This window comes from Streptopelia decaocto, assembly GCF_964273445.1.
Source record: "Streptopelia decaocto genome assembly, chromosome: 17".
NCBI lineage: Eukaryota > Metazoa > Chordata > Aves > Columbiformes > Columbidae > Streptopelia > Streptopelia decaocto.
The window spans coordinates 2,704,793-2,731,508 of NC_138672.1; the positions used below are offsets into that span (position 1 = coordinate 2,704,793).

Genomic DNA, 26,716 nt, shown 5'->3' on the forward strand with positions numbered 1-26,716 from the left:
AGCAGAAACCAGCCGCTTTTTAATCTCTGCTCCCGGGGGCAGGGCTGCGGTGGGACCCGGCTTATCTCTGCATTTTATCCTTCAAGGTCAAGAAACGAAAGATGGGCTGGGATCGTTACTTATTAATGATGATGAAGAACTGCTCGCACGCCAAAGCGCGGCGGCCGTGCAGAGCTGTGCCAGGCGCAGCCCCAGCCCTCCTGCTCTTGGGCGGCAGCAATGCTTTCTGCTCACAACCCGTGGTTTTGGGCCGGGGAATCCCCCTGGGCTCCTCTGGCCTGAGCGGGGCCCTCAAATCCTGGATGTGGGGCCGACGCAGAATCCCCCCAATGACAGGAGGATGAACTGGGGGTCGGGAGCGCCTCGCTCTGCCCCTGGCCGCAGTGCCCCAGACACGCTGCATGGCCGCCAGAGCAGAAGTCCCAAACCTTTGGGACAATGGAGGTGCAGGGCACCCTGAGCAGCCCAGGGCATCGTGCGCTGCTGCCTGCGTCCTCCCGTGGACTCACCCACCTCTGGGCACAGAGCTCAGCCACAGCAGGGACCTGCAAGGTCATGGTGGCTTCAGAGGTGACACTAACTGTGTCCCTGCTGAGTGAGGGGTGTTGCTGAAGGCAAATACATTAAATAGAGAGAAGGGGGCACAAGTGCAGCCTGTTCCATCACTCAGTGCTCCCAGGCAAGAGGCTGCTGGGTGGGCAGGAGGAGGTGGTGCAGATGAAGGAGGAACCCCAGGCAGAGGCTGAGGAGCCATCAGGGAACGTGGAGCTGTCAAGACTCGTGGGTTCTGCCAACCCGGGGCTGTCGTCAGGGCCGTGCGTGGGGAGGACAGCGCTGGTCATGCTGTGCAAGCGCCTGTTTAATACTGACATGGAGAGAGAAGAGCCCATCGCCCTGGATGCCGGCGGTGATGCCGGCAGCCTCACCTTCCTCGGCCCAGCCTAGCCGCTGTGGAAGATGCGGATGCGCTGAGTGACGTCCTTGCGGCACAGGGGACAAGTGTGCAGCCGCTCGCAGCAGGTCTGGCAGCAGCAGACATGGCCACAGGGCAGGAAAATCATCTGGGTCTGGGGAGAGAGACAGAGACATGGAGGGCGCTGCTGTCCCGTAACACTCAGCCCAGCACCACCAGCCTCCAGCACAGGAGGAAAGGAGGCTGGAGGAGATGGGGAGCACCAGGGGTGTCACAGCAGGAGCAGCAGAGCCCTGCACCCCAGCTCCATCCCCAGGCACAGCCCAGTGCTGTGTGTGCACAAGGGTCTGGCTGTCAGAGACCACAAGTACAATGGGCCGGAGGGAAGGACATGGGTCAGGCTGGAACAAGCGGCCCTGTGAATGCCTCCCATGGCTGCTCTGTGGACAGACCAGCACAGGAGTTCAGCAAAGTCCTGCCCAGACCCGCAGCGAGCCAGCCCAGCCCAGCTCAAACCAGCCCGAGCCTCAGGAGCTGGAGGGATGAGCATCCATAGAATCACAGAATCACAGAACAGTTTGGGTTGAAGGGACCTTTCCAGCTCCCCCAGTGCCACCCCTGCCATGAGCAGGGACATCTTCACCAGCTCAGGTTGCTCAGAGCCCCATCCAGCCTGGCCTGGGATGTCTCCAGGGATGGTTCATCCACCACCTCTCTGGCCAACCTGGGCCAGGCTCTCACCACCCTCAGGGCCAACAATTTCTTCCTCATGTCCAGCCTGAATCTCCCTCCTTTAGTTTAAACCATCACCCCTTGTCCTATCACAACAGGCCCTGCTCAAAAGTCTGTCCCCATCTTTCTTATTGGCCCCTTTGAAGTCCAGAAAGGCCACACTAAGGTCTCCCCAGAGCTTCTCTTCTCCAGCTGAACCCCCCAGCTCTCTCAGCCTGTCCCCCAGCAGAGCTGTTCCAGCCTCGGGTCATTCCTGTGGCTCCTCTGGCCCCTCTCCAGCAGGTCCATGTGTGTCCTGTGCTGAGGACCCAGAGCTGGGCACTGCCCAGGGCCAGGCTGGGGACACAGACATGGAGATGTCCTGGTTCTGCCCTCGCTCCAGCTCCAGCATGTGTTGAGATCTCACCTCCTGCTCCATGCAGACAACACACTCCGACTTCTTCTCGTCCCATTGCAGCGGCGGAGCCGTCGGCCCCATGGGGCTTGGGGGCTCCTCCAAGGGCGCACTGGGCTCTGGGGCTGCAGGGACCTCAGCGTCCACCATCCTCAGCAGCTCTGCAAGCACAAGCGGGAGGTCTGAGCACCAGGAGAGCTGCCCAGCTCCCACTCCTGGCATGTGTGGGGATGGCTGCAGGCAGATGGGTGCTTAGGGTCCCGATAAATAAGAAAGTCAATGGGACCAGTTGGACAGTGCAGCCTGAGCTCTGTCAATTCTCCCTGCCCTGCTCTCCTTGCCCCGCTGCCCAGAGGGAGGAATCTGGCCCTGCAGATCTCCCAGGTCAGGGCCCAGGTACCTGCTGCGAGTGTCCCAGAAAAGAACCAGTGGTACCTGGGATGGTCTTGGCCACGGCCACGATCTCCTGAGCTCGGCTGAGGATGGCACGCTGCAGGCCGGCCTCCGCCACGCCGATCTGCGGGCAAGGGGAGCGCTGTCAGCTCTCAGAGGGGAAACGAGGGGACTTATGTTCCCAAGGGGACACCACAAACTCTTGGCCTCGCTGGCAAGACCCGGCCATGCCATGGGAGTCACCTCCAAGCCAGATAAAGGAATTTCCCCAGTGCTATTTCTGGTAGAAAGAGCATACGAGGGGTGTCGAAAGACAGAGCTCACCCTGCAAGTGCTCTGGGAGAGCTCTCGCCTCCTCAGACAGAGCAGGGCTGGCACCTGTCCCTGCTGGGAGGTGACACGCCAGGGCACCAACACCCTGCCAGGCCAGGGGCACGGCCATGAGCACGGCCACACTCAGCACAACCCGTCTCGTCCTGCACCGTGTATCTGCTGTCTCGTACCTTTTCCAGGTCACTGGAGGTCATGGTGCTGAGCGCCTGCAAGGATATTCGATGGTGTGCGAACACTGGCACGTACTGCTCAGCCGACAGCTCGATTAAAAGGTTCATCAGCTGCCGCTCCAAGCCCTCCTCCTGCAAAACACAAGGCGAGATCCCAGACTTCGCCCTCGGGGACAAGCAGCACGGGGACAGGCAGCACGGGGACAGGCAGCACGGGGACAAGCAGCATGGGGACAGGCAGCACGGGGACAGGCAGCATGGGGACAGGCAGCATGGGGACAAGCAGCACGGGGACAAGCAGCACGGGGACAGGCAGCATGGGCTGGCAGCACACAGTCCTGCCCTCTGCCCTGCTCTGAGCATTTTGCAGCCCTGAAGACACTTTGCAGCCCTGAAGACACTGAAACTCGAAAGCCCAATAGCCGGAGGAGCTCTGGTCCTCAGTGGTTTATGAGCACAATTCAAAACGCTGGGTTTGGGGCAGAATGAATCAACCATTCTGCAGCTGATGTGACAGGCCCTGCTTCGCAAACTCGAGCCGACACGCGGCACAGACGGAGCTCAGCTCCTTCTCTCTGTGCCCACCCCATGGGGATTTTAGCAGCACAAAATCCCCTGGTCAATACATTAGGGCGGGAACTGGAAGGAGCTGCTGCACACAGAGGGGTTTGCAGGGGGATTTGGGGAGCCCTGTGGAGCTGTTTGGGGGTTCGACTGGGACACAAGCCCTGCCAGGAACATGCTCAGGCTCCTCTGCTCCTGCCGAGAAGTTTGAGGGTGGGATGGCAGCTCCAGCCGGCAGAACGCTGAGCGGCTGGGCAGCCCCAAACCTCCAGGCCCCGCTCAGAGCACGCTGGCTCAGCACAGCGCAGGGTCTGCCCCGACCGTGGGCCTGCGCAGGGGTCCGAGCGCCGCCAGGGCCAGGCAGGGCCGCGGAGCAGAGCCCGGCAGAGCACGGCCGCGGTGAAGCATTAACAGCAGCAGTGACCTGGAGTCTTAGGGAGAGCGGCTTCTGGTTCAGCAGGCGCTGGTACTGGATCAGCCAGTAGTTCTCCTGTTTGGTTTCGCTCTTTGCCTCCATTTCCAGCTGAAAAACAAACTCATTCACTCAACAGCCCGAGATAAGGCTGCAAGCGGTATTTAGGGCAGCTCGAGCGGGAGGTGTGGGAGGGGAAACCACCAGGCTGGGCTGTGCAGGGCTGGTGCGAGCACGGCGATGGGCACAGCCACGGTACGATGGGCATTTCTGGCCTCCTGCAGGTTGATCCCACCCTCAGCCCCACATCCAGCCTGGGGTTGTGCATCCCTCCGGTCACTTTGCCCCAGACACTGGACCTGGTCTCCTGATGCTCAGGAGAGTCCAAGGCCACAGGCGGGGACCTTGTGGGACTCTGCTCATCCCCCTGCGACTCCCTGTCCCGACAGGGCAGATTGATGATGGTGCCTCAGGGTGCACCAGGACGGTCACTGAGTCCCCAAAAGCACACATCAGCACTTCCTGACATTAAACTAGTCTCTGGATCTGGACACAACCCCACAGAGGCCTCCTCTTCATCCCCGTGCTGACCCACACACTCTCTCCCTGCAGCCAGCCCATGCGCTTCCTCATCTACAGCACCTAACTAGGGGCCTTCATTACCAGTATTTGTCGCAGTTCTTCTTCCCTTTGCTTCTTTTCTTTGAGCAGCTGCTGGAGCAGGTAGCCGAGCGCTTGGCGTTGCTCCGTGATCACCCCCTGCAACAGAAGGACTCTGGCACCCACATCTCTGTACCGCCGGAGCGACCGCCCTGCCCCGATCCAGCCAAGCACTTACCATACCCGGAACGGTCACGGCACAGGGGGCAGCCCCTGAGCAGCCAGCCCGACTCCTCTCCTGCAGCTGCCACAGCACACCCCAGCTGCACCCCTTTCTTTTGGACCATTATCTGGTGGTGCCAACCCCCAGCGCACCCTGGGCAGCCCCAGACCTGCAGCAGCTTTTCACCACTTCAATCCACTTCATCACAAGTGCTCACGGCTCCCTTCCTTAACTGAGAAAGACCATCCAAACCAGGTCTAGAAGCCTGCAGGGGTGCAGGACAGGTAAGGCAGCGAGCTCCCTGTGCCCTCGGGAAGCTTGTGGTCACTGGGGTGTCACATCAAACACTGCCGGCCACCAGGGCAAGGTCAGGCACCGCTGCAGCCGCGGCGCTGGGAAATGAGGAGGTCAAGTGTCTCAGGAGCACCAGTCCGTGTGACATCTCTGAGTGGGTCAGCCCCAATTAGCTCGTGCCTGCTGGGAGGATCATTAACTGAGCAGAGGCCAGGAGTCATCACCCACAAGGACTGTGGGTGTCCACGGACAAAGGGACAAGGACTCTGCCAGAAGGGTGACCTCCTGAGGTGTGGGGACACCGCACTGATCGGCACCTGCACCCTACACAGGGACAGGCTCCTCTGTTTAAGCAGGGGACAGAACTGCCTCACGCGGGCAAAGCCACCACGAGCCGGTGACCAGAGGCGCTCTGCCCCGACGGAGGCAGCAAAGTTCTGCTGCATCAGGAGCTCCGCAGAGGTGAGAGGGACAACTCAGGACACGTGGGACCTGCTCCAGACGAGAAACCCAAGCGGCTTCAGCAAACCTGGAGCTGAGCTCTCCCGAAACACCAACACCCTGCTGGGATCGCTCTCTCCCAGACTGGCTTTGCAAGAGACCTGTGCAAACGCCTCCCTTTCTCGGGGTGCTTCTGGTTCTTCTCGCTTCCCAATGATTTATCAGGCTCTTTACTAAAGCACCTGTATATTGGGGAGGAAGCAGCTGTCTGCTGCACAGGAGGTACCGAGCACGGCTGCACTAAAGCTTCTGCCAAAGCCTTTTGCCAGAGCAGGGAACTGTGGGGTGCAGCCTGCCCAGCTCTTACACCCCATTTCCCCGTGCCCAGCTGTGCCGTCCCGTGCTGCCCGCGGGGTGCAGCTGGTGCAGGGCACAGCTCGGTCTCTGCACCCCCCAGTCACCCAACAGGCATCGCCCGAGTCCTGTGTCACTCCAGCTGCATCTGCCTGGGGCTCCTTGCTCTCCCCCGCACAAATTTTGGGCAACAACCCACCATCAGGCCCCCGACACCAGGAGGAGCTGCACAATTTAAGGTGGCAAACCCCAAATCTGACACTCGAGGGTGTCCAGGCAACCCTGTCGCAAGGCAGCGCTCACCAGCCTGCTGGGTGACTTGGCCCTTGGAAAGTACATTACTTGGGGCTCACTAAACAGGTGGCCTAATCTCACGAATAGCACACACAAGAAAAAAACTGATGCAAAGGCATAATAACAAAACTTAAAGCCAAAGCTGCTTAAGCCAAACTCGATATTCCTCAATGTGTGACTGCTGATGGAGTCAGCCCATCGGATGGTGGGATGGTGGGGCAGAGCAGGCTCAGAAATGAAAGGGGAGAGCTGACGGTCAGCACTGGCAGGTATTTAAAACCAAAACACAAGGCAGCAATGTAAGAAGACACGTGATGCGCGGCAGGCAGGTGGTTCTGGGACACCCAACAACTGGATCGCAAAATCCTTCCCCACCTGGCAAACCTGGACCTGCCCATCGTGACCAGGACTGGCTGCTCTGCCCCTGCTCTGGAAATGCACCAAGATGATGAGGAGCAGCAGCAATGTTCCCACGCTATGACAGCAAAGAGGGCTTTGTGGTGCCCTGTGGGTAAGTGCCCTCCTGACTAAGCTTAAAACCATCTGGAAACTGCAAGGAGCAAAAGAAGCACGTGGAGCTTTTGCGATCCCGGAGCAGAGAGAGGGTGGCGGGGCAGCACAGAGCCCGACGTACCTGCAGCGTCTCTGTGTCCAGTTCTTGTCTCTTTAACTCCAGCTGTGTCAACTGCAATAACTCTGTTTCTATTAATTTAATCTAAACAGAAGATGAAACATTTTTACTGACATTCGAAATGACTGTGATTTATGCTCTTTTAAAATGAGGTCCCTGGGAGGGATGGCGCAGCAGTGCTGCCCAGAAGTTCGGGGAACCTGCTAATGCCCTTCCATGCTACGTGCTCTTAGGGTTGCTCTTGGTCTCTTGCCTGAGGAGCTGTGTCCTCTATTCTCTGTCTCTCTACTCTAAACACCTTCTGTTCAAGCCTAGAAGCACATTGCAATCAAGTCCTTCAGGCAAACCTCTCGCAGCCACTCTGGAAGGCAGCAGCTGATTATCCAAGTCCTCCTACACCACGGTTCCCACTGCAGATTAACTGGGGCAGATTAACTGGTTTCTAGATGCTCCAGCAAATCCCATAATGATAGGTCCTCTTTCAGGTGGGGCAACTGAGACACAGAGAGGTGAAGTGAGCTGCCCAAGATCCCACAGCAAAGCCAAGATGAGAGCCCAGCTCGCCTATCTGCCAGGCCATCTACCACCCCAGGCCACGCTGCTGCTGTGCCAGCACCACGGAATTCCTGCGACACTCAGCGCTCCGTCCCCTGCCTGTGCAGGCTGCTGGACTTCAACAGGAAAAATTCCAGCCATGGTATCAAGGAACAAACTCCCTTTGTTTACAGAGCAAGTGCGAGCAAACTGCAGGGCTCTTCTTGATGAACTCAAGCAATGGAGAGGGTTGGACTCATCTCCTGGATTGTTCATGCGCAATCCATAGGTTGCTAGCACAGGTTGGTCATCAAGCGCCTCAATGTATCCCCGCTCTTAAATTTATCCACCAACTCCTGACCCGTGGCTTTTCTGCTAGTGTCAGATCAGGAGAGGGAAGGTTCTGCAGCACCACGTCAGAAACCGGCCACCCATCCTCGTGTATCAACCACCGCTACTTTCCCCACCAGCTCTCGCTCTTTCCCCCGACTATCGCATTGCACCTTCTGCAGAATGGAGCTCAGAAAGGCAGGCTAAGAATGGGAAAGAAAAGGTGAACTTATGGCTCAAGTTGCAGTTCTGATGTGCTGGATGGAGAGGCAGTGGACTCGTGGAATCAGCAGCCCTGCTAAGTACACAGCCTGAAGGAAATCCTAATTGCAATTGCGAATCGCCCCACAGAGCCAATGCAGCTCTGTCCTCTAGTGACCGCTCTCCAGCACTTCATCCACACGAGTGCCGAGATGATTGAAGCAACGATTTCACTGCTTCCCTGAGTCTAACACCTTCCTCCTATGGAGCTGGGAGACCAACCAACACTTAGTTACAGAGCTCTCAGCAATGCCAGAGCTCTTCATCTCCTCCAGACCCTGCTCTGTGCTCCCAGCGCTTTGACCTCTCTCAGAAGTGTCTCAGCGATAGGCACTTAGCAGCTGGTTGCTCTTTCCTCTGTTGCCGACTCACCTGGTTCCTGATCTGCCTGTGCATAAGATCCTTCTTCACCTGGAGAGCTTCGAAGGCAGCTTTCTGCATCTCAATCTAAGGGACAGGCAAAATCCCGCTGAGTGAGGTTGCTGATGCAGCTGCAGATGGGCGCAGAACGCCCGTTGCCTTGCAGTGACTCGCGTACCGGCGCCTGAACCGTGCTTACTCTGGGCAGCACTGTGCTGATTACACCACGGCTTTGATCCCTTGGTCCCAAAAGACAAAACCCACTTCACAGGCAGACACAGAAGTTACAGTCACATTGTTCAACCCCACATCCTGCCCGCTCTGCATACAACCTGCTGCTCATTTTCAGCAGCGCTGAGCACCCCAGCTGTGCAACAGGGCCCGGCTGCCAGAGCTTCTCAACAATGAGCTGCAGAGCTCTCAAGTTCAAAATTCAAAGGCTTCAAAAATGCTTCCTGTAGGCAGCTTGTCCCAAGTCACCCAGGGAACCTGCCAAAAAGACAGGACTTCTGTCTCAAAATCCTCTCTATTGATCATCACACCAGTTTTGCTTCCCATGGTCTGTGCTGCTGTCTCTTCTGAAAATTCCGTGTCTAGTTAAAAAATAAATACATTTTTCTTTCAACCACCCAAGCCAGTTTGTTAGAATACCAGAGATTCTCAAAGTTTAGAACATAGTGCTAAGTAAAATAACATTGGCACGCAGCCCAGCCCTGCGATCCCTCGCTCCTGTGCTCCACTCTCGATCCCACTTTCGCATGCAGTTCCTTTCCCTCGATCCCCGCACAAGCAGTTTGCTCCCTCGCTTACCTCCTGCAGGATCTGACTAACGGCTTTGTTCTGATCCAGCTGCTGCCAAGCCAGGATCTGCTGGAACTTCTGGTCCATCTCAGCTAGGCTGCAAGAAAATGGATTTGCCATGGAGTTACTGCTGGGTCTGAGACTCTTGACACAAACAAGAGGAAAAGCGGACAACGGGAAATCCAGGAATGGGGAACATTGTTACTGAACAAGGTTACCGAAGGCTGACATTTAAAACCTCTGTCCCCACAAGCAAAGCAAACCTGCAGCACAGAGCAAGCCAGGGCAGAAGCATCGCTGACCGTATGTGCACAGCTCAAGGAGCAGGCAGGGACCGCTGCTGCCTGGCAAGTGCTCAGCTGGTGAATTTTCATGTCACTGTCCTGCGCTGGGAGGGGAGGGCTCACCAAGGACACCCAGACAATGTGGCCGCATCTTGCGGGCACTTGCAGGCAGGACCGTGTGTGCCATCTGTCAGGCAGCTCACAGGAACGCGAGGTTGTTTCTGCTCAGTGCCAGACGTTGCCAGATTAAAATGTATTACTTTCTTGTAAATGCAGAGAGCTAGAGTGCTCTCTGTACCTATAGCAATGCAACAAGGCCTACGTATATGCAAACAGCATGAGACAACCCTGGGAGGCGAGGAAAGGAGCTCTCTGCTAGTTTGACACAGAACTGGCTGCTAAAACAGGAAGGAGACCAGTCTAATTTCACTTTCCATATCCAGCAGAACGTATAAAGTAAAATAAACAGTGTAAAAAAGTGATAGTTCATCCAAAGAATGATTAACATGCATTTTCTTGTGGTTAGATGGTGGTTAATTCCATCAGGTTTGACAGTGTCTTCAAATCGCATTGTCCCCTGATGTGACACAGCTGTCCTGCTGCACGCCAGCGGTGGCACGAGCTGCTGGGTGTGGGGGGGTTACAGCTGGACCGCTGGAAGGACAGGGACCGGACCACGGCACCGCCAGCCCCAGACATCTCCCGCCGTACCTGGAGCAGGCCTGGTTGACAAGGTCTTGCCGACGGGACTCGTAGGTCATTTGGATGAGCTTGTTCTTGTAGCTCTCGGCCAGCATTCGCTGCATGGCAGCTGGGAGACACAAGTGTGGTCAGTCTGTGTCAGGAGCCGGTGTCTAGAACAGGCTGCTGCTACAGTCACTTGTCTTCTCATTTCCAACCTGTCCTTGCTTTTTCCATTTCATTCATTTCAGAACAGGCTCATTCAGCTGCGAGAATCAGAGCTATTTATTGGGAAATGAGCTGAGCAAACTCCACTCTGCCTGTGGCTGCATCTCTGCAGCGCTCGGAGGAGCCCAGTCACTGCCTACCGACCCTGAGCTGGGCTGCAGCTCTGCGAGTAACCTGCCATTGGGGTGACAACACACACACCCTTCCCCTTGCAACCCCAGCAGAGCTGTTCATGGTTCTCAAGAGCAGAAAAGGCTCCTTAGCACCATCCTTGTTTCCCATACGTCCCTGCCTCATGAACCTGATCATTTAACATCTATGTACCTCTGGAACATGGGGCACTTTGTGTGCTTCTATCCACCCTCACAAACCCCTCCTGTGACGTGCTGTAGCTACACGGGGAGCAAAGCTTCCACCTCAAGGAGAACCAGCAGTGGACCAGTTATGGACCATGTGCAATGCTCCTCCCTGCAGCTCTGCCCCACTGCGCCAAGCAACGCGGCAAAAATGCGTGTGTGACAGAGCATCTCCCGTGTGGTTGTCACCTACTCAGCACATCTCCAGAGGAACCAGGTCTTTCTTGCACCTTACCAGCCCCGAGAGCTGTCTGGACTTACAGGCCACTTCCCTTCTGCGCAGACGCTCCGTCTCCTCCTGCGTTATTGCCATCAGCTGTTCCATCCTTATTCTGCCGAACAAACAAGACCAGCTCAGCCACTCCTGCAAACCAGCACCACCTCAGTTCTCCTCCACCCACCCAGCTCAGAGCCCGGAGGCTGGGCAGATGCACCCTGCCACCCGCCCAGGAAAGCCACACCTTATCAGGGACACAAAAGTCTCAGTGATCTCTTGATAAGGAACCTCTAAGTCTATGGGAGACAACATTAATTTTGCTCAAAGCCATGGGGACAATTGCCTCTCAGACCAGAAAGCTGATCTCTCTGAGAAACACAACATCTATGCAACTTGCATACACTCTCACCGAACACTGCGCCAGTGCCTGGGTTTGTTTTCCTTTCTCCTGAGGCTTGGTGAGCACTTCAGAGCTGAGCTAAGTGAGCAGTGCCCAGCCGCCATTCCCATCTCCCCTGACCTCGTCCCAGCACAAACACACACCACGTCCCTTCACAGATCAGGAACTGGTGTGGCTGGAAAACCATAAAATGGGATTATTTTCGGCCAGGTCAGTGTCCCCATCCATTTGCTGGTCAGTGTCCCCATCCATTTACTGTGCCACAGCACAACCAGTTGGCTGAAGAGAGGGGGGAGCACACAGGGACAGGAGAGGAGGAGACAAGCACTTTTGGTGGCAAAGCCAGGTCAGAGTGCAGGCTGAATGGTAGCGTTGCTTTCAATGCATTCCTCCAGCCTCTACACATCACTGAAACATCTTCATCAACGCCTCCATTTCCAACAGATGTCAGATTTCTGTTGGTCCTTGATAGTGGGAATACAGGGTTTTGTTCCCACACTCCTTAGCTGGGACCATTCAGAGATGAAAAACAGGTAAAATCACCATCCCATTGAGTTTGGCAGACTGGGTAGGACCAGGAACACCTGCTCCAGTGTCCTGCCTCCCACAGTCACCAGAACCAGCTGCAGGAATGAGATGAACCTCCGCTGACATGAGGTAGATTCAGAGTGGTGGCTCTGAAGGGAAGGTCCCAGCCTCTTCCCAGCTTCCTGCCCCTTTTCTAGAACAGTTTCTCTCAGGGAGACTCACCTCTCATTCTCCAAGGATTTTAGAATCTCTGCACTTTGTTTTTGCCTAAAAAAAAGATAAAACAAGAGGTTTTCACCAAGCTGAGCTGGAGTCTACTCCCCCAGAGGCCAGAAAATGACTCTGCTTCTCATGCCCAGAAGAGCAGCTTTAATCAGGCTGGTAACCCCACATCAGCACCAGAGCAGCAGGAGAAACACAGAATGTCACAGAGTGTCATAGAATCATTTTGGTTGAAAGAGAAGCTTAAGATTATCAAGTTCAACCATAGCCTAACCATAGCACTGCCCCATGTCCTGAGAACCTCATGTCCGTCTGTCCAACCCTCCAGGGATGGTGACTCCAGCACTGCCCTGGGCAGCCTGTTCCAATGCCCCACAGCCCTTCCCGGGAAGAACTTTTTCCTAATATCCGACCTAGGCAGTGGTACCTTCAAATACTTCAAATATGCACCTTCTGTGAGGAATTCCCATTTTTTCCACAGCACTGCAAAGCTCCAGTGGCACACACATGTGTGAAACAACTTTTTAAAGTGTCACATTCCACTTCCTTTAAATGGGACTTCAGCAGTTCAACAGCTGAGGCACCACCTACAGACATCGATCCTGACCGGTTCCGTAACACTCAGAAAATGCAAAATGAACCACTCAGAATGGGATAAAACTAACACGAGCCCCCAAGGGACAGAGATGACAGGTAGACCCTACCTCTGGTTGTCCTCCAGCAGCTTCTGGACGCGGCTGGCGATCCCTTGCTCCGCTTGCTTCAGCTGCTGCAGCAGCTTCAGGCGCTCCTGCTCCAAATAGTGCTGGTGCTTCGTCAGACCCTCCTCCAGCCTCAGCTGGTCCTGGGCCAAAGCAAGAGAGAACCAAAGGAGAACGCGGTCGGTTTAGGAAAGGCCGTGTCTTGTGCGGGGCCTGCCCAGAGGAGACCGACCTCCCTCACTGTCTGCAGGATCTCCTCCTTCTGACTGCTGGTCTGCTGAACCAGCAGAGCGTGCTCCCTCTGCCCCATGTCCAGGCGTCGCTCAAATTCCAGCTTCTCCTGCATTTTTTTTTCCTGAGAGGAGTAAGAAGGAAGATGAATACCAGGAATCAGGAGACTGATGGCTCCCATCCTTCCCAAGCAAGAATAAATTCTGGCAAAAACATAAAGCGAGGCACAGTAACCTCCTCAACTACAAGAAAGCAAACCAATGGGCAAACAGAAGGCTTGATGAGCAGGGAAATATTTTCTCCTTAGGAACCCAAAAATGGTGAAGCAGAAGCTGCTGCTGTCTTTATGAAAGTCTCCAAACTCCCCACAAGTCATTCAAAGTCACAAAGCCAAAGTCCATGGGCATCAACCCATACAACTAAAACAGCCAATACAAACACCCGAAGGAAAGCCAAAAATTAAGGTTGTGCTCAATTCCAGAGGGCAAGGGGATTCCCTTGGCTGGGGACAACAGAGTGAAGGCAGCAGCCGGCTACGAGCAGCTCTAGGAAGGGGAAAGGTGAACTGCACAAGAGCTTCTGATTATTTCAAAGCAAGCCTTGCATGGGGAAAAAGACAAGGAGCAGTGAAATAAAAAGAAGAGCAAACTGGAAATGCTGTCGGGTGAGGGGAATGGAGGACAGAAACCAGGAATGCCAGGAGGGAGCAGGAATGGTGGCACCAGGAGCCAAAGGGACATGTTTGGAGTCACGGAGGGCCTGGAGTTTGGGGCAGGATGTACCGATCAGCTCACACGCTTCTGCCCAGTTCGTGTGGAACACAAACTGAGCTCCCACCGCAGAGAGGCACGAAAAAACCTCCGGGTGTGAAAGCCCCAGACCCAATGGTGCAAACACAGACTGACTGAAACGGGAACTGCTCGCTCGGGAGAGACGGCAGCTCGCGGGCTGTGTGTGTCAGACCAGGCACACGCCGATTCCCCAATGCTCCCACTTCTGCAGTGAGGAGTGAGCAGCTCGGGGGGGCTTCTGCAAGAACTCAGTTCCCTAAACATTCAGTTCTGGCTGAGAAATTGCATAAAGGGAGGGAAAACAAGAAAAAAAAGTGGAGCTATTCTGCAGACAAAGCACGTACAGGTGTTCATCCTTACCTTTCTCTTCTCGTAATCCAAGAATTTGTTCTGAAAAATAAGCAATTTGAGCAGACATTTTACTCCCAGGAACGATTTTTTGTAGATATTACTAGCCCACATGATATCTTCCCCTAATTCAGTAAAGACATCAACCAAAACTACAAGAAGATTAACATAGCCACAAAGTCCAGGCATTCATGCCTCTCCAGGGTCAAAGAAATTTCATCTGTACTTGATAAACAGCACAAGAATCAGCACAGCTTATCCTAATTACATGGCCAGCCTCACCGTTCCCAAGTAGGGCTGGACATGCCGAGCACTCAGCTGGGAATCCCAAGGTTCTGCAGTTTGCTGCCCCCCCAAAACCATGCTGCGTACACCGTGCCACATCGTCACCCCCCTTGACTGCACCATGGCTTTCAAGGACAGAGAGAGTTCTTTACAGTGCGTGTTCCAGGAGTCAGCACTGGTAACACCTTCCCCAGCTGCCGGGGAGGAGATGAGCCCCCTGTTCTGTGCCTGGCTCAGGGCACTGATGCTCTCTTGATCCCAAAAGACACATCTCATGGCGGGGAAGGTGATGAGGGACGATGTGGCAAATGCTGTGAGATCCATTGATGGAGCAGAGCGACAAATCCCAAACCCTCCTGTACAACTTCACACACATTGGAACCTCACCTGCCACTCGCTCTCCTCCTCCAAGTACTTCTGCACGGCCCTGTCCACCCCATCCACGGATGTTCCTCCTCCGTCACCCTCCAGCGCGGGGAGCAGGTACTGCGAGGGCGGGTAGTACTCAATCCCACACTCTGGAAGGTGTCAGACACAAAACAAGAACATTCGGTGTTTAAAGGCCTCCCTGGCAGCATTGCCGAGGGCTGGCTGTGTGACACTGCGTCCAACTGCGCTTCCCCTTTCCACACACAGACAAGCGCCCAAAAGATCTTCGTCAGCTCAGGCCTAACGAGGAGAAGCTCTGAGAGGAGACGGTGCCACCCCATCCCCACCAGGACGCCGATCAAAGCCGACCTGAGCACAGAAACGCTTCCCTCACAGGGTACAGGCACCTTGACTCTGGGGGGCTGCGGACGGTTCTGCCCACACCAAAATAAGTTCTGACTGTCCTTTCACTTCAGGGATTCGCCCAATGTCTGGCAAGGCACCTCCCCTGCATAAAACCTCTACCAAGCCTGTGTTAAACACAGACTTCACAAACTCACAGTACATCATTTTGTCCTCTGAGTTTTCCAACTGGTTTCATCTTTCTCCTAACAACCCGTCAGTCTGCAGGCCCCAGGTCTTTTCTCATAGAAAATGAGAATTGAAGGGACCTCAAGTGACTACTGAGTCTATCTCAGCGTCCCAAGGAAGGAAAATCCGGGCAAGGCCTAATCCTCCCACCAGCAAAAATAAACTGAGAAAACGAAACCACAGGGAGATGCAACGACTTCTTACAGTCACCCAGCCTCTGACCCAGCTATTCTGATGCTTTAACAAAACCATTATTAATTTCAGTGTGACAGTAGCAGCAAGTCTCAATGGCTCCTGGTTTGCTGTTTGCAGCAAAGATAACAACTCACCGACTGCCCTGCGATGTGTGCATCAGGAACCACCCCAAGCACAGTCAACCCGATGTTTGTCCTTTGTAAAAGCAATCTTAGAACACGGCGCCACACACAGTGCACAGCGCCGTCCCCAAGGTCTCAGCACCGAACAGCCTCCCCTTGCTCACCTCTGCAGAGGAACTGCTGGATGGCCTCTGTACCCGCACTGCAGATACCAGCTGACGGGTAGGTCATGGAGGAGGCGTCCAGGGTCAGCGTCTCCAAGAGAGAACACAGAGCTCCAGGTTATTCTGACAGCCCAGAGTCCGACTGCAGTGATCCCTGCAGCTCCCCAAAATGTCACTTACGGAGCAATAACTGCACGTTACCCTAAATCCTGACAGAAACATGAGGTTGTATTGAATTTCTGCTGGGTGTTTGACACCTCTCAGAGGTGACCCCGCTGTCCCTTATTTGGGAGCTTCTGAGCTGGCCCTTCAGCAGCACACTCCCCTCATGCAGACGTGTCTAATTTGTGTTTAGGTACAATAGGGCACAGCCTTCTCAACTACAGACATTATCTATGGCATTTCAGTGTGCTGGAGCCCTTAAGCATGAGGCACGGAAGGGCTGGTGACCAAGGGGCATGGAGAGGAGCACCATGAAGGAGTGGAAGGACCACTTGCTGTGGCCACCAAAAGGACCTGACATTGCCTCTTGTAGAGAAGGACTCAGCAGGAAGGCCTAGAAAAGAACCACTTTATCATGCACAGGGGAGCAAGCAGCACAGATCCCTCATCTCAGAGCCTGCACACAAGTGACGCCTCATGTTGTGTGTTGGAGACAGGAGAGCGTTTCTTCGCATCCTCCACGCTGGTGTCTGAGTCAGCCCTGTTGTCTGACACTTGCACCATTTAGTACTGACAAGTTTGGCAGCCAGAAGGTAACACACCCATAAAAATCTGGATTTTGGAACGTGCACTCCAGGGAGTCAGAAACCCACGGAGTTTGGCAATGAGTCAGAGATCTGTCACAGCAACAGAGGCAAAAACCTCATCGGAAATATCCCATCTGCTCATTCTGAATCAGCCGTGGTGGAACGTGGTTGAGTCAACCTGAGCCCGCAGGCACAGTCTGCGCTCTCAAAGAGACAGAAAACCCTGACAGACCCTGGCAGAAAACACCTAGAGGTTCACTCCCCAGGGATCACTTCTTTCATGATTAAACCACGGCAAAAAGCGAGCAGAAAGGACCAAAGCAAGAAGGTGGACACAAAAGCTCTATTGGACACCATGAACCACACTTGGCCTTGTTACAATCCCCCACAGTGGGTCCTGCTCAAACGCTAAAAATCCACTTTTTGTGCTAAATTTAGTATTGCATTGAGCAAGTAGGAAGAGAAGCAGCCTGTACAAAATAAACATGCTGTGATGGGGAGAGATACATGGCTGACCTCGTTAATGTTTATAAATATATAAGTTGGGGAATGACCTATTAGAGAGCAGACCTGGGGGTCCTGGGGACAGCAGGGTGACCATGAGCCAGCACTGGGCCCTTGTGGCCAGGAAGCCAATGGTACCTGGGGTGGGTTAGAAGGGGGTGGTCAGTAGGTCAGAGAGGTTCTCCTGCCCCTCTGCTCTGCCCCGGGGAGACCACACCTGGAATCTTGTGTCCAGTTGTGGCCCCTCAGCTCCAGCAGGACAGGGAACTGCTGGAGAGAGTCCAGCGCAGCCACCAAGATGCTGAAGGGAGTGGAGCATCTCCCGTGTGAGGAAAGGCTGAGGGAGCTGGGGCTCTGGAGCTGGACAAGAGGACACTGAGGGGGGACTCATTCCTGGGGATCAATATGGAAAGGGGGAGTGTCAGGAGGATGGAGCCAGGCTCTTCTGGGTGACAACCAGTGACAGGACAAGGGGCAATGGGTACAAACTGGAACACAGGAGGTTCCACTTAAAGATGAGAAGAAACTTCTTCCTGGTGAGGGTGGCAGAGCCTGGCCCAGGCTGCCCAGGGGGGTTGTGGAGTCTCCTTCTGTGCAGACATTCCAACCCGCCTGGACACCTTCCTGTGTAACCTCATCTGGGTGTTCCTGCTCCATGGGGGGATTGCACTGGATGAGCTTTCCAGGGCCCTTCCAACCCCTGACATTCTGGGAATCTGTGATATCAGAAAGAAGGTGAACTATGAGGTTGCTGTGCTGCTCTGTGCTGATCTTTTAAGGTCCCTTCCAATCCCTGACATGGTGTGATGCTGTGGTTCTGTGTTTGTGTACCTCCAGCGTGCGGACGTGCGCCAGCACCCGCGGCAGCTCCTGGAGCGCGTTCTCACTGAGATCCAGGGTGCGCAAGCTCCGCAAGCCGCTCACGGTAGCAGGCAGCTCCTTCAGCTTGTTCCCTAGAGAGACAGAAAAGCCGTTCAGTACCACGTAACCTTTCCAGAACAGGACCCAGCAAGCTCATCCGCTGGAACACCAAACCATAATCAGATGTATGACTCATTTTCTACACTCTACTGCAGGAACGGGGTTGTTGTGGGTCACACCAGGACTCCAAAGGTAAACGGGGATCAATATCTACTTGCACACAGCCACGTCCAGCTGGCTCCTCATGCCAAAATGACCTTCTCAACCCAGGTCACTACTGCAGCCTGCTCTTTATTGGGAGAATATCTGTAACATGGAGCCTTCTTCCCTGTGGTGTAAGTACCAGAGATGGGAGAAAAGGGATGAGAGTGGGACTGCACATCTAGGGGTCAGAGACCGGGTGCTGCAAACATACAGCAATGAACTGATCTGCACTTCTAAACTGCTCACCCTCCATTTCCTTCCCTGTTTCAGCAGCAGCTCCCTGTAACAAAGTCTCCTTTTCCTCCTAAATCTATGGCATCACATAAGTGGAAAGTCTTGAAAAGAGGGAGGGCTGTGACCTGTGTGTTAGGGCCGTGCAAACCTGGCGGGGATACACAGACTCAAAGAGCAGAGCTCTGGGTGTTGGTGGACTTGATCGTCATTCGGTTTATCCAGGCTGACCGCTCTGCTTGCTTTACTGAACAGCTTCTGCCAAAGACCTACTATTTTTCTTATGTTTGAATCTGCATAGACAGATTTCTTAGGTTGGTCTAAGTCATTATCCAGAGGGGGACAAACCGTGGCCTGGGACTGTTCTTGCAGGGCACACACGGCGCTCCCAGCTCCACCTGGGTCTCCTGCTCCCGCCGGCCCCCTCGGCAGCCCTGGCCACAGGATCGGGGCACTCAGGGCTCCGAAACGCCGCCCACGGGCAGGCACACAGGTGAGCTTTCAGCTCTTGAGATGGGGCACGGTGACCCAAACCCCTCTCCTTTGAGAAAAGGCAACCGGATGAATGAAAACATCACAGGGACCAAGTCTGGGCCATTTTCTGCTTAGATGATTTCTCCTGCCTTGCCAACTATTTGAATTTAAATCTTCCTTGAGTTCTTCCTCAGCATTCACAGTGTAAACCTTGGTTGCAAGGAATAATACAGGAGTAATTACTAATGCAGCTCAACACAACCCAGATAATAAACGGTGCTTTGCCCAGAGCACCGACAAGAACCGTGTCATACCTTTGACATTGAGCATCTGGAGCTGCGCAAGGTCTCCTATAGATTGTGGAAGACATTTTAAAAGATTCCTTTCAAGGTTTAGGACCTAAGGTATTAACAGAAAAGATATTCAAGATACTCTTTATACGAGTCTCAGGTCTTCTACACATCTATGCTGTTGGAACAACTTTCAGGCCCAGAAGGACAACTTGAAATTAGGTTTTGACAATACTTCTGTTCACAACCAGCAGAAGGTGCAGGACCTAGAAGCAGTGTCGCCCCCAAAGACAGCGCTGCCCACCCCGGCTCCCACCCGGGAGCAGTGACCCAACCCAAAGCTGTCCCCGAGCAGGGGGACCCTCAGTGTGCACCACGACACGCTGCGCTGAGCTCCCAGCGTAATCACATCAGGGAAAACGGGAAAACTTGAATATCCAGCGAAATCTACGGGACCGGAAGCTTGGCAGCGTGAGCCATGTGGACTGGCAGCCCTTGCGCTAAGCTGGGCCTGTATAATTCAGCACGCTCGCTCTTCTGCTCTTCTGCTCTCCCTCTCCTACAAGCCAGTTCAACAGCCACAGCCAAGTCAGGTCGATCTGACAATACGAGCACCATAATTTAAGTTGTGATTAATTATAAAATAAACAGCGGTAACCCCATACTCTTGCTGTCCTGTAACATGCTCTTTACAGACACTTGGGATGCAGCTGCAAATCTGTTACCTGAAGAGATGTCAGCTGGCCAATATCAGCAGGAAGCGATGCCAGCTGGTTGTTGTGCAGGTCTAGAACCTGGAAGAGTAGATGATTTCATCAAATAACATTGGGAAAAGACGTCATGGTGCGAGAATGAAAGCTCATGAATTATCTAGCAATGAAAATTACTTCCCTTCCAATGGGGCTTTGAGAAGCAGCTGAAGTTTTCAAGGAGATACGGGCACTTAATTCCTGTATGTCTTTTGAAAACTGAAGCCTCTACACATAGAATCATAGAATGTCCTGAGTTGGAAACAGGATTCACAAGGATCATCGAGTCCAACTCCTGTTCCTGCACAGGACATCCCAACATTCACACCATGTGACTGAGGGTGATGTCCAAACGCTTCTTAAACCCTGTCAGGCTCCGTTCACATTCAAACGGCCCAGCAGCGCAAAAGAGAGATGGATCCGACCCACAACACTCAGCCCTGACTGAGCATGGGAGGATGTGTGGGGGACGTGTGGGATTGTAAAGAGGATAAACCGGACTGACTACGGTTTTACACAAACCCAGGGAAGGCAGGTTTAACACCCTGTTACCGATTCTTGGTGAAGACAGTCAGACAAAAGGGATTTATTTGGACAAGTGTGTTCTAAGGCAGCTCGAATGCAAGGAAAACAGGCTGCGGATTCACTGTTAAGAATCACAGTTACCTTCACGGTTATGAGACTCAGAAGGCTGCAGGACTTTGGAACTAAAGACGTCAGATTATTCGTGTGAATAATGAGCACCTGAGGAGGAAAAATGCCATGGAAACATGAACACAAGAGATGCTGCTGTAGAGAACAAGCACATTTGGTAAGATTTAATTGCAGAGGCTGTATGAGAGCTTAATATCTTATTCAGCATCATGTGAAATATTAAAATAATAAATGGATTTTCACAGAAAGTCAAACATTTAACATGAGATCTAAGCAAGAGCCTAGTTTCTTAGATGAGAAACATCATTGGACACGCTAAGATCAAATAATCTCATCTCCATGACAGAAGTTGCTCTAAGGCCACAGACAGGACTAGTCCTACCCAAATTGCTCTCTACGCAGCCTTGTACAAGTAGCCAAATTCATTACAAGCAAACTTCTTCTGCAGCGACACATAAACAACCACGTACAGTCATTCCAAACACAACAATAATACTCAAGTGTAATGGAATCATCTAATAATTTCTGATTGCAACTCACCTTTTTTTGCAAGACTTTACAAGTTGCAAAGACCCCATAAGGAACCTAAAAACAATTAAAAAAATAGTCGTGTCAGACTTCTCAAGATCCTTTGTAAGCACTTCTGTGGTATTCACCTGCAAAGTGTGAATAATTAACTTTAATGAAAATGCAAGTGACACTTAAAATGACTGGCCCATGGTTTTGGCCCGGGATGCCAGTACTTCCCAGTTAGCTTCCAGTTAAACTGCTTGCAATGGCTCTCCAGAACACAACGGTGTCATGCACAGAACAGACTGAGGTTTAGGCAGAAGTCCCAGTCTTGCATGATTTAATATTCAATATATTGAGTCATCATATATAATATGATGACTCAAGAGTTCAGACTTATTCTCATTTAGTCATCCTACAAACGTATTCAGTGGTTTTGCAACCCCGGCAGACGCTGCAGTGGGCTAAGAAAGGTGAGAACGCGCGGGACCGAGTGTCCCCGCACGTGCCAGGGGGTCAGAATGGGGATATTCCAGCAAATCCGGCCTGTGCCGCACGCAGCTCTGAGCACCACGACCTGCTCTGCAGCGTGGAGCCGGCACTGGCCAAACCGCTAATTTTAAACCCAAACTGACGGCTCACTTTATTTATTGAAACTACAAAGGCTAAAAGGAAGACAAGCACGACAGTTTTATGGTACCGGACCAAAAGGAGCTGCTGGGGATCCGAGCGCAGCTGCGGCTGTGAGTGGAGCCGGCTCTGTGCGCACCCCCCGTCTGCCGCCCTTCCACCCAGACAGCTCACAGACCGTCCCGCACAGCTCACAAACCCACACACCAGATGCTGTTGGCTTCTGATCTTGGAAAAAACATCCCAAAGTCTCAGCAAAGCCACTTCACGCTGCACAGCGGACACCTGTCCTCTCTGGGGTGGTCCCAAAGCTCTCCCCAAAGAGCAGTGCAGTGTCTATTAGCTTATTTGGCAAAGGCGTCCTGTGGCAAAAGGTTACACGGGTACCAACATGTTTGAGAAACAGGGAACAATGAATAAAAACTGGAAGTGAAATGGAGATGGGCTTCTGCTTAACAGGATGGCCTGGCTGCCAGAATGAAAAGCTGTGTCTCCTCTGCAAGCCTGGCAATCTGTCACCCCAGCTCCTTTCGACTTTAGTTGGCTGCCGTAAAAGAAGCCAAGCTGGAGGAGAGATTTCCAGCCTTAACCAGGGATTTTCACTCATAGAGAAAAATAACCACAGGTGGCAGACTTTGTAGCTCTAGGATTGGAAACAGTGAGCCCTTGGCAAACAAATTCCCTTACGACTTGCAAAATTAGGCCATGAGGGCCCAAACTAGGGTCCTACCAAGGTACTGGTGGAGGGTGTGAGACCAATCTGCCCTTCCCATCTTGTCAAACAAGAAAGGATTCTCAGGACAGAAATGTTGCTGAAGTATCACATAGGACAGGCAATCTCCCACAAAAAAAAAGGGGGGAAGAAGCCCCCACCTGAAAGCCAGAGCTGAGCAGACATAGGAAAAGGTGGATAAACAAAGAGGTGGAGGTAACAAAGCCATTTCTGTCGGTAACAGCAGCAAACAGAGGAATCAGACCTGTGAGTTAATACCGGCTGTTGTACAGGACGTACCTCTGAGAGTTCACATTTGGATATGTCAAGAATGTCATCAGCACCAGCTTCTTTTGCCTGGAGAGAGAAGATACACAGCCAGAGAATCAGATCATGCAGAAATACATGACCTCTTACTGCAGATTGACTAAACTGGCCTCTGTCTAAAATATGTGATTGCAGTTCTCTGTCGCAGCGAGGTAATTCACTGACGATGCTAGAAACAAAGGATGTGCTGCTACACCTGCCATAGCAAAAGCAACCAGGAAACCAAACTGCAGAAAAAACCCTTTTGGTGCAGTAAATTAATTTCTGCACAAGGAAGCAAAGACATCCTAATTCTGCACAATCTGCAAGGATATGGGTAGGAAATGATGGGTTCTCAAGCACCAGAAGGACACTTCTAGGAACAGCAGCAGTGCCGTCCCAGCCTGTAAAGAGCCTGCAGTGTCACTGGTGTGTCCCACCCAGCAGATGGAGCTTCTTCTGAACCGTACACAGAAACCAAAGTAACCTACCATGGCCTTTTTGCTTCCACAGGGCCTGCAGAGCCAGCTCTGCTGTGAAAGGAGCAAAAAGGACTCACTGCTGCCGTACCAAAGTGGTTTTCCATGTTCAACTACATCCATTGCAGCTGCCAACAGCAATGAAACCAGACAGACCTCAGCGTGAGCAGCATTGCATCTCTGGAATTATTTTCTTAAATAAAAGGTACTGCATGAGGCAATAAAACCTGCTTATGTGAGTGCCTCTGTTAAGTGTTCAGAACTGGATATCGTGATCCTAAACTAAGCACGTGCAATATAGAACAGATTCTAGACAGGACAGATTAAGCCATCCCACCACAGCCCCACAGGAGCTGAACAGAACCCCTCCAAGTGAATAAACTCACTAAAACTGATTTCATTATTGGTACATAACAAAGCCTTCTCTTTCCAAAATACCTCACAGACATCCAACAGGCATAAATTTGTCACTATTAAAATGCAGGTGTCTCGGGGGTAGAGCACAGCAGGCCTCCTAAGCCAGCACTGGTCCACAGCTCCTGCAGCAGAACAGGTGAAATAATTCCAAAGAAGATCGCTTTCAGAAAGCCAACTTTAAATCTGTGGCTGCTGCATGGCTGGCAGTTCTGCCGACCAGCTGTGGGTGCAGCCCAGAGGATCCTGGCTAAATCCTCATCCAGGGAAATAAAAAGCAACGTCTAACAAGTCAGTCCTTGAGTGATAGGAAGAAAATTAATAATAATAATGAGAAGCCAAAGAAGGGCACAAGGAGAGCCAGGTGTGATGGGCAAGGGGATGTCACAGGTTCCTTGGTAGGAAAAGTGAACTGGGAGATCTGTAAGAGTGAAGGGGCACGGAGGAGAAAGGAGCAATGGGGTCCCAGATGCAGGCTGGCAGGAGGTGGGGTGGGGGACATTCTGTGGGACCACAGAGGCAGAGAGGGGTGGAAGTGGCATGAAGGGGACCTGGGGATGGCAAAGAGAGACGGGGAAAGCAGAAATTCCCTCATGTACATTAGGAAGATGACCCGCTGTGTCGGTGACATCAGTGACACGATTACTGGAAACACAGGGGACGTACCAAGTCAGCTGGCATGCAGGAGCAGGCAAAGAGAACAGCAAACACCTCGGTGTTGCTTACCAGGCACATTTGGTACTCAAGGCGCTTCCGAGCATCATCGCTGGGTTTCTTCTTACGGAAGAAGAGTGGCATCTTTAGTTTGACTACAGCTCTGTCCCAGCGGCACAAACGATCAGAGTAAACAACAGCAGAGGGCTCCTGGAGCGTGTGTTTGCTGGGGAGCCTGGACCGCAGAACTGTGCTCTAGTAAGTGGGGAAAAAAGAGAAAAAAGAAAACAAATCACTGTCTTGGATTAAGCCCTTCTCTGGCTGGATCAGACAGGCAGATCCCAGCACACCTCCACGCTCCAAGTGTTAACACAAGCCCTGAAAGCACTGCTGTGTCTCTGGGCTGGGTGGATTGTCTTGGTCATCCCCGCGCAAGACAAATTAAACCAAGCTGGAACACATGCAGAGAAAGGCTATCGAGTGATCTGGAAAACACAGCGTCCAGGAGGCGGGATAACAGCAAAAATTCAGACGATTAAGCAAGAGGGAAGTTCATTGTCAGGAGCTACAGCCTGGAACGGCAGGAAAGCAACCAAGAGCCATGAGCACGGGTCAGACATCACAGACAGAAAGAAAAGCAGGGAATTTAAAGATGAGAAAGCAGCAGGACGACGGTGCCCTCAGCAAGATGCCTGCAACTTTGCTGAACATGTTCAGTTCTTTGCTGAGGGCTTACACATCCCCTTGTCCCATCGCACCTTCCTCTATTACAGCTAATTATTAGTCATGTGGATAGGGGAAAAACATTCTTTTTCACCCAAGAAAATACATCAAGACATGAAGGCTGAAGGACAAACAGTTGTGCAGGAAAAGAAACTTATTGGGGTCAAAAGATGAAGGATCAGAGATTTGCTAAGTGGATTAAACAGCCTTCAAATGTCAAAACTTGCCTTAGTGAAAAGCCACGTCAAACCTGCAAACAGCAAAGCTGTGCCTCTCTCTGTGACGTTGGCTTCGTGCGCTCTCCTGACCATCGCCAATTTTAAGTGCACTCGACAGCCAGTAACGAGAAGGGCCTTTGGCATTTGACCGTATTTTATATGATGCAATTTTTATTTATTAAAGTTATTGAAAGAACTATCTGCAAGTGCCTGGGCCAGCAGCCACCCCACAGTGAGTGAACATCCTGAACTGCAGACTCCGCATCCCCGGGGTGCCAGGGCTGGGTTTTGCAGGCACTTGTTCTACACACAGGGCGAGAAGGGCAAGGGAATGTCCATTGGGTGTTTTACAGTCTGGATGCAGAGAGTAAAATAAAAACAGCCCCTCATTTCACAAGCAAATGTAACCAAAGTGAAACAGCAAGACCAAACACCGATTTTTAAAACGTTCTGGACGTGATAAATGCAGCATGGCACTGTGCCAGACAAAATGGGAATCTGGAAAGAAGAGGGGTGTTGTTTTCTCTAGGAAAACGTGCTCAGGAGCACAGCAAGGCCAGTGCCTGGGGCTGAGCGGGCTCCTGCAGAGATGCTGCCTCGTCACGAAGGACCAAACTGCCACCAGGCACCTCTGGGGCAGGTCGGAAGGTTTTCAAGCGAACAGCAGTGGGAGCAGCGACCCTGCGGCCCAACCTGCACTGCAACAAGGCTCAGGGCAGACAGTGGGCGACCTGCAGCTTTGTCACTTACTGTCCCCAGCACGTCTGTGCTGGAGAACTGTCGTGACAGCTGTGCCACCCCTGCGACAGCAGCTCCGCTCCATCCTGCGCTGGCAATGCCTGGAACAAACCGCTCGGTCCTTTATCTCCTTTATTGCCACTGTTGTTCTCCTGCTTAGGGATTCCCTGCAGTGACCCCCCTCCCAACGCCGCCTGTCCTTCCCGGTCGTGCTCTCCTATACCCCGTCACCAGCCGAACGCAGCCGCGCTGTGCCCGCCCGTCCGGCACCTGCGGGAAACGGCAGCGACGAGCGATGGCGGCGCCTGCCCCCGCAACGAACCCTCGCGGCTCCCAAAGCCGTGGTGGCCCCCGCGGAGGCAGCAGAAGCCCCTGCCCGGTGCCGCAGCCGGAGGGACCGGAGGGACCTCACACCCGTACGGAGCCCCGGACCTTCGCGAGGGGCTGAGGCCACCGCCGATGCGCCGCAAACCTCGGCCCCAGGCTGAGCCCCGCACACGCTGCCGAGGCCCCGGGGCCGATCCCGATCCCTATCCCGATCCCCATCCCAGCCCCGCTCACCTCTCCCCGCCGCCATGACGGGCCACGCCCCCTGCACGTCACCGACACGGCGAGGGACCGGCCATGGGAGCGTCACAGAGTTCCGGGCAGTGTCCCGCAGCTCCCCAAGCGACGGCCGCCCGCCCCGCCCACTGCCCGCCACGACCCCGCCCACTGCCCGCCGCGACCCCGCCCACTGCCCGCCGCGACCCCGCCCACTGCCCGCCACGACCCCGCCCACTGCCTTCCCCGCTCAGCCCACTGCCCAC

At 53.3% G+C, this 26,716-nt stretch overlaps 1 protein-coding gene across 3 annotated transcripts; it reads right to left on the reverse strand.

Moving 5' to 3' along the window:
* On the reverse strand, window positions 1-26,586 carry LRSAM1 (leucine rich repeat and sterile alpha motif containing 1). Of its 3 annotated transcripts, XM_082067528.1 has the most exons (26): window positions 26,469-26,586; window positions 24,301-24,483; window positions 22,676-22,732; window positions 21,064-21,108; window positions 20,536-20,613; window positions 19,846-19,914; window positions 19,145-19,229; window positions 17,832-17,953; window positions 15,748-15,838; window positions 14,694-14,824; window positions 14,034-14,063; window positions 12,884-13,006; window positions 12,655-12,794; window positions 11,951-11,995; window positions 10,845-10,915; window positions 10,030-10,129; window positions 9,044-9,131; window positions 8,246-8,320; window positions 6,752-6,832; window positions 4,575-4,670; window positions 3,924-4,022; window positions 2,936-3,067; window positions 2,475-2,556; window positions 2,052-2,200; window positions 927-1,067; window positions 1-843 (listed from the first exon to the last, which is right to left on the reverse strand). In XM_082067528.1, the coding sequence occupies exons 2-25, from the start codon at window positions 24,370-24,372 to the stop codon at window positions 942-944; spliced, it is 2,187 nt and encodes a 728-aa protein (XP_081923654.1). In that variant the 5' UTR covers window positions 24,373-24,483; window positions 26,469-26,586; the 3' UTR covers window positions 1-843; window positions 927-941. The 3 variants fall into 3 exon arrangements, with proteins under 3 accessions (XP_081923654.1, XP_081923656.1, XP_081923655.1); XM_082067530.1 differs by having other exon boundaries at window positions 1-1,067; XM_082067529.1 differs by lacking the exons at window positions 24,301-24,483; window positions 26,469-26,586 and adding an exon at window positions 23,599-23,728 and having other exon boundaries at window positions 1-1,067.
* Between the last annotated feature and the right edge of the window lie 130 nt (window positions 26,587-26,716).